At 35.0% G+C, this 13,267-nt stretch overlaps 1 protein-coding gene across 1 annotated transcript; it reads right to left on the reverse strand.

Moving 5' to 3' along the window:
- Positions 1 to 6,497: 6,497 nt before the first annotated feature.
- LOC120473579 (uncharacterized) lies at positions 6,498 to 8,706 on the reverse strand. Its single transcript, XM_039663493.2, has 4 exons — positions 8,409 to 8,706; positions 7,846 to 7,873; positions 7,620 to 7,688; positions 6,498 to 6,996 (listed from the first exon to the last, which is right to left on the reverse strand). Exons 1-4 carry the CDS (start codon positions 8,595 to 8,597, stop codon positions 6,533 to 6,535), a joined length of 750 nt encoding a protein of 249 aa, XP_039519427.2. The 5' UTR covers positions 8,598 to 8,706; the 3' UTR covers positions 6,498 to 6,532.
- Between the last annotated feature and the right edge of the window lie 4,561 nt (positions 8,707 to 13,267).

Below are 13,267 nucleotides of genomic sequence, written 5' to 3' on the forward strand. Positions count from 1 at the left end.
ACAGTCACTGTAGATTCAAATATCTTACAAAATTAAGTGTATTTGATATAATCTGCATGCACATATTGACAAAAAAAATTATGATTAAAAAGTAAATTTGATTAAGATAAGATCTCTTTTTCCATGATGTGAACTCTGACTCTGAATCACTCTCTGATGATATATAGCCTATAACGCAAGTATTGATAGCCTAACTGTAGTCTGGTTTTGTTTGCTTATTTCTGATCAACAACTAATGTAGAAATTATTATAAAGCAAACACCACTACAGAGGTGACCGGACGGACCTTTCTGTTGACAGTTGAGAGAGAGACCACGATCAACCGCGGGATATTTAACAAAAAAAAGTGTGAAGCTCTGATTGGGGAATCATGACGCTTGACATCAGGCAACTCCAGTTATTTTCCTCTTTCCTCTGTGGGCCAGATTAAACCTTGTTCTAGCTTTTATATTATGTTATATTCATTAATTTCTGCACATTTTCATTCTGTTTTAAACGCTGTTCTTGTATTCAAAAATAAGTGTGTCTACTGCTGCGAATGTGCTGTTGAATCGACACACACTCTCAGAAAAAAAGGTACAAAAGCTGTCACTGGGGCTGTACCTTTTCAAAAGGTACACTTTTGTACCCAAAGGCTGCATATTGGTACCTTAGTGGTACATATTAGAACCTAAAATGTACATATTAGGACTTAAAATGGACATATTAGCTCCCGAAATGTACATATTAACACTTAAAATGTACATATTACCACCTAAAATGTACATATTAACACCTTAAATGTACATATTAGCACTTAAAATGTACATATTAGAACCTAAAATGTACATATTAGGACCTAAAATGGACATATTAGCTCCCGAAATGTACATATTAACACTTAAAATGTACATATTAGCACCTAAAATGTACATATTAGCACTTAAAATGGACAAAAGTTTACCTTTTGAAAAGGTACAGCCCCAGTGACAGCTGTTGTATCTTTTTTTCTGAGAGTGCAGAAGCAGCGATACTTGTATCGACAATCTGATGTATTGTTGTATTGATGTATCAAACACAGCCCTAGCGACCAGTTGGCTAACGGTGATTTCGGGAAATGTGCTGAAAAGTTACATTTTTAAAAGTTCCATTTGGTTACTTGTTATGTCACTTTCTATCTTATTTTGTAATGATAGGCATGCTAAAGTGTCCAAATACCATATCCTCTTTAGAATTCCCTTTCATTAAACTTTTCCCTTCCTTTTATTAAAACAAAACAAAACACATTTGAATTTTGCAAAGTAAAAAACAAAAAGTTGCTATAAAAGTAGAAGAATATTGATGCAATATCTATGGGGCGCCGTTTGTAAAGCTCACGGCTCACACTGAAAATAACAACACAGTCTCATGAAGATGCGTATCTATACCACGAGTGTCATTTCTCGTGGCATTTATACGCCAAAAGTGTTTTTTTCGTGTATATGGTACGCACTAAAAAACCCTGGGTTAGGTTTAGGGGGGAGGGGGGTGGGGAGTTCGTGCGTATTATACGCGGTACGCGAAAATCGCGTGCCAAATACACGCAAAAACTGTTTTTGGCGTATAAATGCCACGAGAAATGACATTCGTGCCATAGACACGAACTTTCATGAGATCGGGCTGAAATAACAGCGACATTTTGTTAAATAAGATTTAGATTTAACATTTAAGATTTAGGTGTAACATTTAATATTTTGTTAAATAAGATTTAGATTTAACATTTAAGATTTAGGTGTAACATTTAATATTTAGATTTAGCTATTAAAATATCTCTAAGTTGACAATATAGATATAAATGTGCTAAAAAGTGACTGTCAAAAATTCATACCAGTTTTTTAAACATAGTTTGAAGCTAAATGTGACAAAATGTTGCTGTTATTTTCAGCGTGAGCCGCTTTACAAACGGCGGACCATAATTATATACAACAAAACAATTTGATCATTCTCACAAGGATGCCAAACATTCCTGGTGATTAGTATAAAATGGGGAATCCCCACAGACTGTATTATCTGGACAAAATACAGGACTAGAACTATTAACCGTACTCTAACACCTACACACAGCACAGTGACATGCCGAGTAATGGTTTCACTCATTCTAGTTTCTGTGGTTGCACTATTCAAAAGTGCAATAAAGGGAAGTACTTTGATTCAATCAAACAATCGTAGGTGTGCGTTTCCTGAAAAAGAAAACAATGTTTAGAATCCAGAGCATTGGATGATGAGAAGTTTCGTTTATGACATAGCCAGAGACAGTGATCTTTGATTTTTAAGCAGTCATTCTTTGAATGAATGAGATGTTTGGATAGACTTGGGAAATTATAAAGGAATCTTAAAAACCTTTTGTCTAAATGCTTGTTACAACTGTTTACAGGCAGACCCGGACATAGTTTCAAAAAGAGATGCAGAGTCGCCTATGTCATGAAGTGGTTGAAGCAAGGGAGGAAATCATGCTCCAAAAATGCAGCACACTTTATTAACTAAACTTCAAACTTTACAAACTCAGAGCAGGAAACATCAACATCAACACTACAACATCAAGAACTCACAAAGACTGAAACACAGGGCTTAAAACAGGGGTAAATGAGCTAGACAGGATAACAAGGGGCCGTGGTTATTGGGAAACACCTGACTAATAGACTGACAGGGGACGATTAAACATGACAAGACAAGCCCACACCAACAGCCAACTTTTTACAGCCTTACATGTTGCTTTTCAAAAACTTTTATACAAAGCTCAAGAAGTTAGTATGCTGTCGACTTAACTTGGGGTAGTCCATCTTGTGTTACTTTCTTTCTTCTGTGGAACATGAAGTAAGATAGTTACTAAGAGAGATAGAATAACAGTTTCAGTTCCCACTAACGTTAATGAATGAAAAAAAAAAAATGGACATCAATGGGAATCAAAACTTTTTGGTTACCAACGTTCTTCATTGAATTTCTAATATTAACATAACTCATGTTGTTCACTTATCTGCATTGTATGTGATTCACCTGTTACCTGCAAAAAAACAAACAAAAAAAAAAAAACTGGGTCTGCTTCCTCCGTGACATTAATATGATGACAAATTCAAATTATAATGCGAAATTATTGGCACTTAGTAAATTTTATTTCACATTACTTTTACAACTTCTGGAGGAGTAGTGGTCACATGTGATAGTTATTTCCCGTCGTTGTTCACTGCTTCCCAATCCCACATGCAACATTAGTAAATTCCATGTCATGTATGTTTTATGTATATTTATATATTAAAGGTACAGTAAGCAATTTTTGAGTATTGTCACTGTTGATATTTGAAATCGAATATTCACTAAATTGTTTGTTTAGGTACTGATTTTCATTTCCATCAAAATTTATCAGAAATTGCACCTGCACCTTTAAGTTTTGTTTGTTCAAAGATCGAACCTGTAGGTGCTCAAACATGCCTTGGAAAAAAAAAACACTTATAAAATAAAACATTAACTTATTTTAAGCAACTATTAACACTTCATAGCATATGGTAGCAAATAGCAGTGTCTGCAAAAGCAATCCTGAAAGTGCATCAACTAACAGCATGATTAGATTGCATCACACTTGTTGAGTCATGTGTTTGAAATCCTTCTCATGCCATCCCACACTAGAAAGGGAGTGTCACTTTTACACTTCAGCTTTATAATTACTCAGTTCACTGTGTCAGGGAATGCACCTTTATCAGACAGAAAGCACTGTAAATCTGTGTGTGGATATGTAAATTGACATTAAAAACATTGCTAACTAAATAAAAAAAAAAACACTAAAGATTTCAGTTTACACAGTGCATAACTAGAAATAAGCCTGTGGCTGGACACAGAAATGTGGTATAAATGCATGAAACCTCAATAAGTCTTACAGAAATTTAACTTTGTAATGTTACAATGACTTGTTTCTTAAAATCATCTCTACACTTTTTATGACACTAATGTAACTTTATGTTAGTGATTGCAGTGAATAAATGTGTTCAAAGTTCAGCTTAGTTGAATCCGAAACCCGTGTGGGGAGAAATTCTTGATCTTGCAGATTCTTATTGAAATGAGTGCATTTTTCCTGCAGAATTTCAGAATTCTGGAACCTTCCGGGACAACCCTTCTATGAGGTCATTAGCAAAGGCTGCATGGGATTCATGTCCATTTCAAGTAATTTTGCCTTTTGTGATCACATGGTTCACATCCTCAAATTTAAGTTTGAACATTGGGGTATTCTTTTGGGGGGTATTTTGTCTAAAGGTTCCATTTTAATGGAAGGAACAATGAGCTCATTGAAGTAATATATTGAATAGAATTGATAGCGCTCACTCTATTGGCAAATAGTTTTTAATTGTTTTACAGCCTAACCTAATATGCAAATTTTCTTCTAACGTAAATGTATCATAATAAATTTTTATTTGACTGGTCCCCAATGCCAACTACTTCATAGATATTGTTGCTTTAATCTCTTATCTGTCAGACACCAAATGCTGTCAAAGCAGTTATGACATGACAAGAGTTATGACTAATCTACTTAGATGTGGTGATATATTGCAAAGATAAACCATTTGAAACTAGTTTAAATAAACTTTATAGCCATTTTCTATGCCTTTTCAGATGCCTTATATATAATTCTAATATAAAATGAAATATCAAGCAAATGGTTGCTTTTAAGCGGTTATCTGGCATCCCCGAAACGCAGCAGGTTTCAAATATATCAATATACAACTAATCAGTGTTGGGAGTAACGCATTACAAAAGTAATACATTACAGTAACATATTACTTTTTGCTGTAACGCAGTAGTGTAAGGCATTACTAATCAATTTTCAGTAATATTTTACTCGTTACATGTTCCGTGAGGCTTGTATTACAGTTGTATTACAGTGTATTTTCTGCTTTTACTTCTTAAAGGCAACAGACTATGTGAAAGTTTTAAAGCAGTCTTTTAGTGCCAGTTCAGAGCGGTCGCATCTGTAACATTGTTTTTTCCTCATAAATGCGAAATAAAATGAATATTTTAAGTTCTATGGAGACTGGAGAGCCAACCCTTCCTCATCCGATTTGCGCAGTGTAATTAACAGAATTACAAAAAATATATTTTGCCTCCTATTTTTTTGTCACGCATGAATGTGTGTCTTTTCCCTAATATTAAAAATAAAACATAGACTGATATTTGTCTAATGTCTGGAGTCTTTTAAGGAAGTAGCCTATTTTCAATACATGTACATATTTTCTGAGAATTTTTATTTCAAGTTTTGACTGCAAATGTCATCATGTCCATAATACTGGACTTCCCCAATTTTAAATAATTTATCCTCAACTAGTTTTGTGGTGTAGGTCCACGTATTTTATAATGTTAACTTCAAATAATACTAATAGCCTAATTTAAAGATAAGGCAGCATTGGATCTGGACGGTAAGGAGAATAATGCTGGAGTTGGAAGAGGTGTGTCGCGATTCTGTAGGTTCGTAAGTTCTACTTAGTTATTTTGGTGAAAGTAACTCAAAAGTAATACATGAGTAATGTAACGCATTACAATTCTGGGACAGTAATATTGTAAGGTAATGAATTACTTTTAAATAACAGTAACAAGTAATACCTAATGTATTACAGTTTGGAAGTAACTTGCACAACACTGCAAATGATATATCTGATATGATGTCCAGTGAGACAGACACTGGCTTTATGTAATAGTATTTATTGATGCTTTATGGCCAGAGAAATAATGTCATTTTGAAGGTGCATTCGTGTACATAAAAGATATTTCATGCAAATCATTACAAATGTGATATTTGGTGATTTCAAGAAACTGCTAACCCTTTTAATCAAAAAGTAATACGAATTCCAATGACAGCACCCATAATGTACCTCAAAAGCATGAGATGAAACACCACAGTATAAGGATTGTGATCATTTTCTTCGTTCCGTAATGTTACCGTAATTGTAACCTTTGCATTAGCAACCCAAATCCTTAACTATTGAACATAAATAGCATACGAAAGCCATAAATAAGGTTACAATGACATAAATATTATAACATACAATACGTTTGTCCACACAAAGCTTTGACATTACTGGGAAAATAAAAAAACTTTGAAAAAAAAAAAATTGTTTTATCTTCTGAACAAATTCAATCAAAATAGAATTTTCCTCCATTGCAATGCTTTCAAATGCAGCGTTGAAGCAGAACATACAAAATACCCAAAGTAGCCCACAATGGTAAGAGCATTTCTTTTTTCTTTTGACATGTTCTTGAAAAAAATATTCCAGTACCAAATATATCAAAATACCCTGGTATTAAAATGTGACACAGTCACTGTTCCACCATATTTTTTTGTTCTGTACATGGCTTTGCTATTAATTATATCTCAAATATATCTGAGATCCAAATTATTCTGCTGACAGAAAAAGAACTGGTTTAGATGACAGACAAATGTATATGATACATCATTCATGGTAGCCCTTATGATCTTTATGAAAAGCACAGAGGGAATGTCATTTTTGTTTTTTTTATTTTCGTCATATTCTCCTCATGTGGAAAAATGAGGATAGACCACAAAGACATTCCCCGCAGTTATTCCAGAATCAATAAGGCGCAGACTGTTGGTCCCTACCTCGAGTCTATCACCAGATTGGAGAAAAAAAATACCTTCAGAGAACATACTTTTTTTCCAGTATTGGGATGTAAATGTCACTGTTTCTATGTAGGTGAGCAGAAGCAGGGCCCCATTACCATATCTGTCAGTGTGATACTTAATATTATGCTCCAGAGTGGAGCTACCACCGGTGGTTTTCATCCATTCATTGGTTCCTCTGTACGTGATCTGCAAAGAAACTTTGTACGTTCCGTCATGATTGACCCTCAGAGATGTGTTGTTTTCCAATGTCAAGTATTCATTATGGTTTGGTGCCAGATTTTCTTGTGAAAGCTGCCATGGCACAAGTTGTTCTTCATTAGCAAAAGGTCCGTTTTTAAGCAAACCACTTCCGTTCACTACAGAGAAGGGAAACATGTAAATACATTTAGCCAAAAAATTTTTAAGAATCTTTGAGAATGAAAATTACATATGATATGGTATTGTCTAACATCTGGCTCAAACATATCTGTTTCACCTGGTCAATGACAGTGATGAAACTCCTTAATTTTTAACATTTTTGATTAATTTGAATAATTATTTGAAGCGTTAAGTTACTTTCAAATGGTGATTTGATTTACTTTATTTCGATCTCTACCATAGACATTAGTGACATCCGATCTATACATTTTTATCCCAGTACTTCTGCAATCGTTTTAATTATTATAACACAGAAATAATTATTTGAATGTTCCACTGTGATCGCACTTGTCCAATTTTAATAGGCATAGCTAAATCGTTGTCAATTAGGAATAAGATGGCGTGGGTGTTTAAAACAATGTCATGATTTTTTTTTAATAATCAATCATGTGCTCTACTTAATATTTACAGAGCCTAGCAAGTAGACACAAGTCTGATTAAAGGAACATCTCTTGGTTACAGTTAATAGTTTCCAAATGGTGAATTGGTGATTATGTTTTGTATTTACCGGTATGCCTACTAATGAATTACTTCTTAATGAACTTAATACATTACTTCTTACCAGTCAGACGAATGATGGGTGTGTTCATTTGTGTCGGGGTCACTGCTTTGCTGCTCTGACGCTGCATTGCTAAGGATGAAAAATGTGATATTCAAGATGGCATATATATATATATATATATATATATATATATATATATACAGTATATAATGCACCATGGTACCACAATGTGAAAGACACTAAATTCAATATTTACAATAAAATTCAGCTTTAGTAATGAACTCACCAATTTTAGGTGCCTCAGTTATATTTTCCTGTGAAAATATAGAGCAAATGTAAATAAACAATGAATCCTAAATTAATCAGTGTATTGATTATCTCAGGCATAACTGTACTTTTTTTTTATCGATAAAACAAATAAATAAGTAAAAATGAGCAACATATTTTTAAGTAGCCTACTTATTCTGTTGGTATTAGTCATATCCTATTAACTGTGTTATCCACTATTTACTTCTGACAACTAAGTTTTCCCATGAGTACTGGCACATGTCATAGTTTAACTAGGAAGCCTAATAAAATAGGCTACTAGTACTATTAATGGCACTAGACATGTAGTTAGCCTATTTCATGCTTAATTGGCTATATTAAATTACAATATGCAGTACGCTATGGATTCCATTTACTACACGTTTTTAATAATAGTAGCCTACCATGTAGCTTATCTGAATGTAAGATTTGAATGAAACCATATTATATTTAGTGAGTGCTGTATGGTGTATTCAGCAAAGCAAATTATAAACTTCACTGTCTCACTAGTAGTGACGTAAGTTGACTTTGAATGCGTCTTACCTTGCACGTCGACGGGTATGCGTGACTGATGATCATGTACAGGCAGCTGGTGAAGCAGAATAGCACGCAGATGGACTGGAAGAAGTATACCTGTCGCCGCAGTGAGTGGAACTGTGTCTTCAGACGGCTCTTGGGCTTTATTAAAACCACGCATTCTTTAGCGACAATATCTTCTTTTCCCATTTCCATAACGGATAGTTTAAAAAGCACCGCTTCATTCCCTCAGCTCGGACACCTCTTTATATGCCATTTCTCCCACGTGTTTTCTTCAACGCCCAAAAACAAACAGCCTACTCGTTAAGTTTCGGCATATTGAAAACATGAGGCTCTCTCGGTCAGGTCAATCCAGTCAGTGTCGCTTCCTGCTTTGCTCACGCAAGACCTGCCGCGCTTGACTCCGTGCCAAATTCTTGAGCAAATAAACAATTACGTGGCCATTACTATTGCGTGTTCACTATTGTTGCGTGTTCACAGCTATTACTGTAAATATTGGGGTTAGAAACCCCATTACAGTAAGTCATGCTCTATGACTCAAGCATGAGCAGTGCCTGATTAAAGGTCTAAGAATTTGTATGGTGATTTTGAGGTTTCTTTGCAATGTAGCTTATGCTATTGGCAGATATTATTTGCACCTCAGTGTTGAGGTGCAAATAATATTTGAATGCTCACCACATTAAACTGTATGAAATAGTAAATTATATTTATTAAACCTTTAAAATGGATGCTGCCTTATTGGGACAGTAAAGCCCTCCTAAACCGACCCCTAACCGATAAACACTTTTTTTTTATTTTTTTTTTTATTAAACACATGTTAGACGCTTAATTTCCATTTTTCAAATTGCCTATATATTTTTGTTTATTTTTTTATTTAAAATAATCTGATTTGTGATTTGATACGTGATGGGAAGAGGGAGTAGAGCGACTTGGTGTATTCGAACTCGGTCGTGTATCAGCACTGTTTCAATTAAGCTATTATTAAATATTAATAATAGTCCTGGCAATTACAAACGGTTGTTCTCTACCATAAACCATCTCCTTAAACCTCAAATTTCCCCATTCATAGGAGCTACAGAAGAACAATGTACCAACTTTATGACCTTTATGACCACCAAAATTGCTGAAATTCTTTCTGTTTTCTCCTCCTCATCTGTTCACCGCAGGCTACCCTGCAGCTTTCTGATCTGCTCTTTATTTTAACTTTGCAACATTCACTCCTCTCAATGAACGTCTCACTCAACGTCTTATTTTATTTCTTTATTCTGCTATTTATTCCATTTAATTTAAGACGCAGACGTAAGGCGGACGTCACGCTGACGTCATGCAAATCACGCTTGGCAATATGGCGGGTATTCCATGCCAAAATTTGGCAGTGAAGTGTCGAGTCAGACGTCACGTGTCATTTACGTGACATTCAAGTTATTTATTGTTTTTTTCCCCTAACACGTAGGCCTATTTAACACGCTATTCACAGTAGCCTCAGTGTAGTGTGTCAGAGGCGTTCTGATCATTTCTTTAATATGACTTTGCAACATGCACCCGTCTCAATGAACGTGACTGCATCTGTGATTTGTGTGTATTCTCTATTTTTTTTTAAGAAATTAAAACAACAAATAGACATACCGTTTTGTGACTCTTTAGACCTACTGTCCAAACAGCACGTGAACTGGTCGATCAACTCTTAGTTTATTAAAAAACATGCATGGGAGAATTAAAAGAGAAACCCTGGCCCTATGTTAATTCTCTTCTGGATTTTATGACTATTGTGCCAAAAATATTTCTGTAGCCTACCTTTTGATACAAATTTAAATGTTTTTATGCACCAGCAAAGACATAGTCTAAATAATAATAATAGCCTAATAATAATAAACTGTGATCGCCTTTCTCTTTTGAACTATTTTAATTCAGTTTTATAATTCTGTTATCGACTGTCAATCGAACTTCAGCGAAACTCTAAAACTAAATATTACAACTCTAAATTAAACATTATGAGTATTACAAATTACAAATATTTATGTTAGATAAATAAGCCCAAATGTTTTCAACTAGGCCTATGTTATTTTGTGTTGTTCAAGAGACTCCTACTGGTGAATATACATAAATGCTAGAACAACTTTTTATGATTTCTTCACAAGTATCTGCGGATGCTGACAAGACAAAATGACAAACAAAAATGTAAACATGATAATTTGTGTAAATTCACTATTCACTAATTTACTATTTGGAATAAGAAGCTATAGATAAGCAAGGTAAAAATCACTTAATTGTTACGTAAAATACAACTGAAGATCAGTGGAAGAAAATAATAAAAAAATTAAAAAAATTGTGTGAAATGTGCTGGAAACCCCCCTGCAGCAGGCGAGACGTTCTGCAGACGCAGACGTCACGTTCTGCACATGAATGAGTGATGTGTTTGACTGGACATTCGGCAGACGCAGGCGAGACGTTTGGCAGACACAAGATGTTCGGCAGACGCCTGCTGCTTCCCAGAAGTTACTCAATTTGTGGTTGAAAAAACCTTCCCTATATAAAGCTCTGGTGAAAGCAAATATTTCTGCCATCAGAGTTTTTGAGATATTTATATACAGATCGTTTCCTAAAATCTTCATGAGCAATGGGAGAGCAGTTTCAGGGTCCCTAATATAATTAATGACATCATCAGCAAACAACCCAATTACATGATGGTCACCTCCAATTCTTATCCCAATTCCTCACTCTGCTTGGACCAAAGGCTCAACATAAAGAGCAAAAAGAGTGGGGCTCAAACAGCAGCTCTGTCTTGTACCCCTACTTAGACTGAAAGTGGCTGACAAATGACCATTAACTTTGATTCTGGCTGTTGGGTCTCTGAATAAATTGTTCTAATACACTTTACTGAAATTTTACACTCTACTACCGTATTTTTCATTAAATCCAAATCTTTCAAGCACCTGGTACAGAAAGGCCCAATTGACACTAGCAAATGCCTTTTCTGCATCAAGACTCAGAATAACGGCACATTCATGGTTCTCTTTAATATTCTCTGTAATGTTCTCCTTGTGTTATCATGTGTTTTCTGTCTCTTAATAAAACCAGTTGGATCCTCATCAATTAGACCAGGTAGAAAACTGTCAAACCTTTTAGAGATTATCGAGATAAATAGTTTAGTCTACATTCAAAATAGAGATCGGTCTACATAGGAATCACAATGTTCTTTATTTTTACCTTCTTTGAGGATTATTGTTATGGTAGCCTCCCTCCATGATGGGGGGAGTCTCCCTTCTTTGAGGGTCTGATAAAATGATCTTAGTAAGATTGGTTTCAATTCTTTCCTCAACATCTTGGACCATTCAGCATGGGAAGCTGTCACTTCCTGGGGATTTATTGTTTTGGGGTTTTTTTAGCCCACTTATCGCTCTCTCCTTCTTCCATTGTGATTGGTGTAGTGAACAATTTGTTCTGTGCTGAACCAATCGTGGGTAGATCTATAGGATGTGTAAAATGTTTTCATTCTTCCTACTGTATATTTGCATCTGGGGGTTGGGAATATAATGATTTGAAATAATTCTCAAAAATAATTTCAATCTTTTCTGGTTCATATACTAACTGTTTTGTCGTGGGATCCTGATTTTTATAGACAAATGCCTGTTGTTTCATTAATTGACGAGCTAACATCTTTGTGCTTTTAGGACCTGAATCGTAATAGGACTTAACGTTGCTCGCTTTTAAAAATGTCATTTATCTGTCCCCTTATTTCTTTCATTTGTTTTAAGCATCTTTGAGTGCCGATTGCTTTTATGTTTATGCTCCAAAGCTTTGACTAGGTTGTCATACGTTGCTAATTTAGCTTTTTTGAAAGCAGTATTCATGTCAATAACCTCACCCCTTGTAACTGGCTTAGCAGCATCCCATACAAGAATGGGGTTAACATCCCCTGGATCATTCTCCTCAATATATATAGCTTCATTTATTTTTTTTTATTTGCTTCACAATTTCTTTATTATTTAGTTTTCCTATTAAGCCTCCATAATGTGTTCTTTTTTGAGTGTTCAAATCTATTTTTAATTCAATAACATTATGATCTGATAAGTCAGCCACTCCGATTTCACATTCTTTCACTCTGTCATTTCGTTTTGTTTATTCATTTATATAGCACCTTACTGACTACCACTGTTGTTCCAAAGTGCTGTACATTACAATAAAATAACCAGCAGACATTTTGACAAACAGAAAACAAAACAAAGAAAACATCCATGTACTGGTGTACTGTACTAAAAATCCAAAGAGTACAGATACAATTTTTAAGTGGCACTTAAAAACATTTAAATTTATGGAGGATCTAACATCCAACGGTAACTCATTCCACAATCTAGGACATGCAAAGGCACATTCACCTTTTGTTTTGAGACGTACACGGGGAACAGTTAAAAGAAACTTGTTTGCTGATCTTAATCTTACACCCACATTGTAGGGCTTAATAAACTCAGCTAAATATTCTGGCGTCATTCCATGAAGTGCTTTAAAAACCAACACAGTCTCATCCCAAGACGTCAACTAACTGACGCTTTTGACCATACGTCAACATCCGCCGTTTTAGGGTACCCTTTAACGTCAGTTAGATGACGATCCTGGGACGTCATACAACTGACGCTTTACCTTTAACGTCAGGTAGGTGACGGGTTAGGTTCAGGTCTGGGATAGGGTTAGGATTCGATAACGTCATAACCGACGTTAATGGGTACCCTAAAACGGCGGATGTTGACATATGGTCAAAAGCGTCAGTTGTTAAGCAGAATCTTATACTGTATCATAGAATGTACTGCCAGCCTAAAGAAGATAAGAAGGGAGTAACATGTCGATCCTCTTTACTATTAAAAAAATAA

Source organism: Pimephales promelas, chromosome 14 (genome assembly GCF_988280905.1).
Source record: "Pimephales promelas chromosome 14, fPimPro1.hap1.1, whole genome shotgun sequence".
Taxonomy (NCBI): domain Eukaryota; kingdom Metazoa; phylum Chordata; class Actinopteri; order Cypriniformes; family Leuciscidae; genus Pimephales; species Pimephales promelas.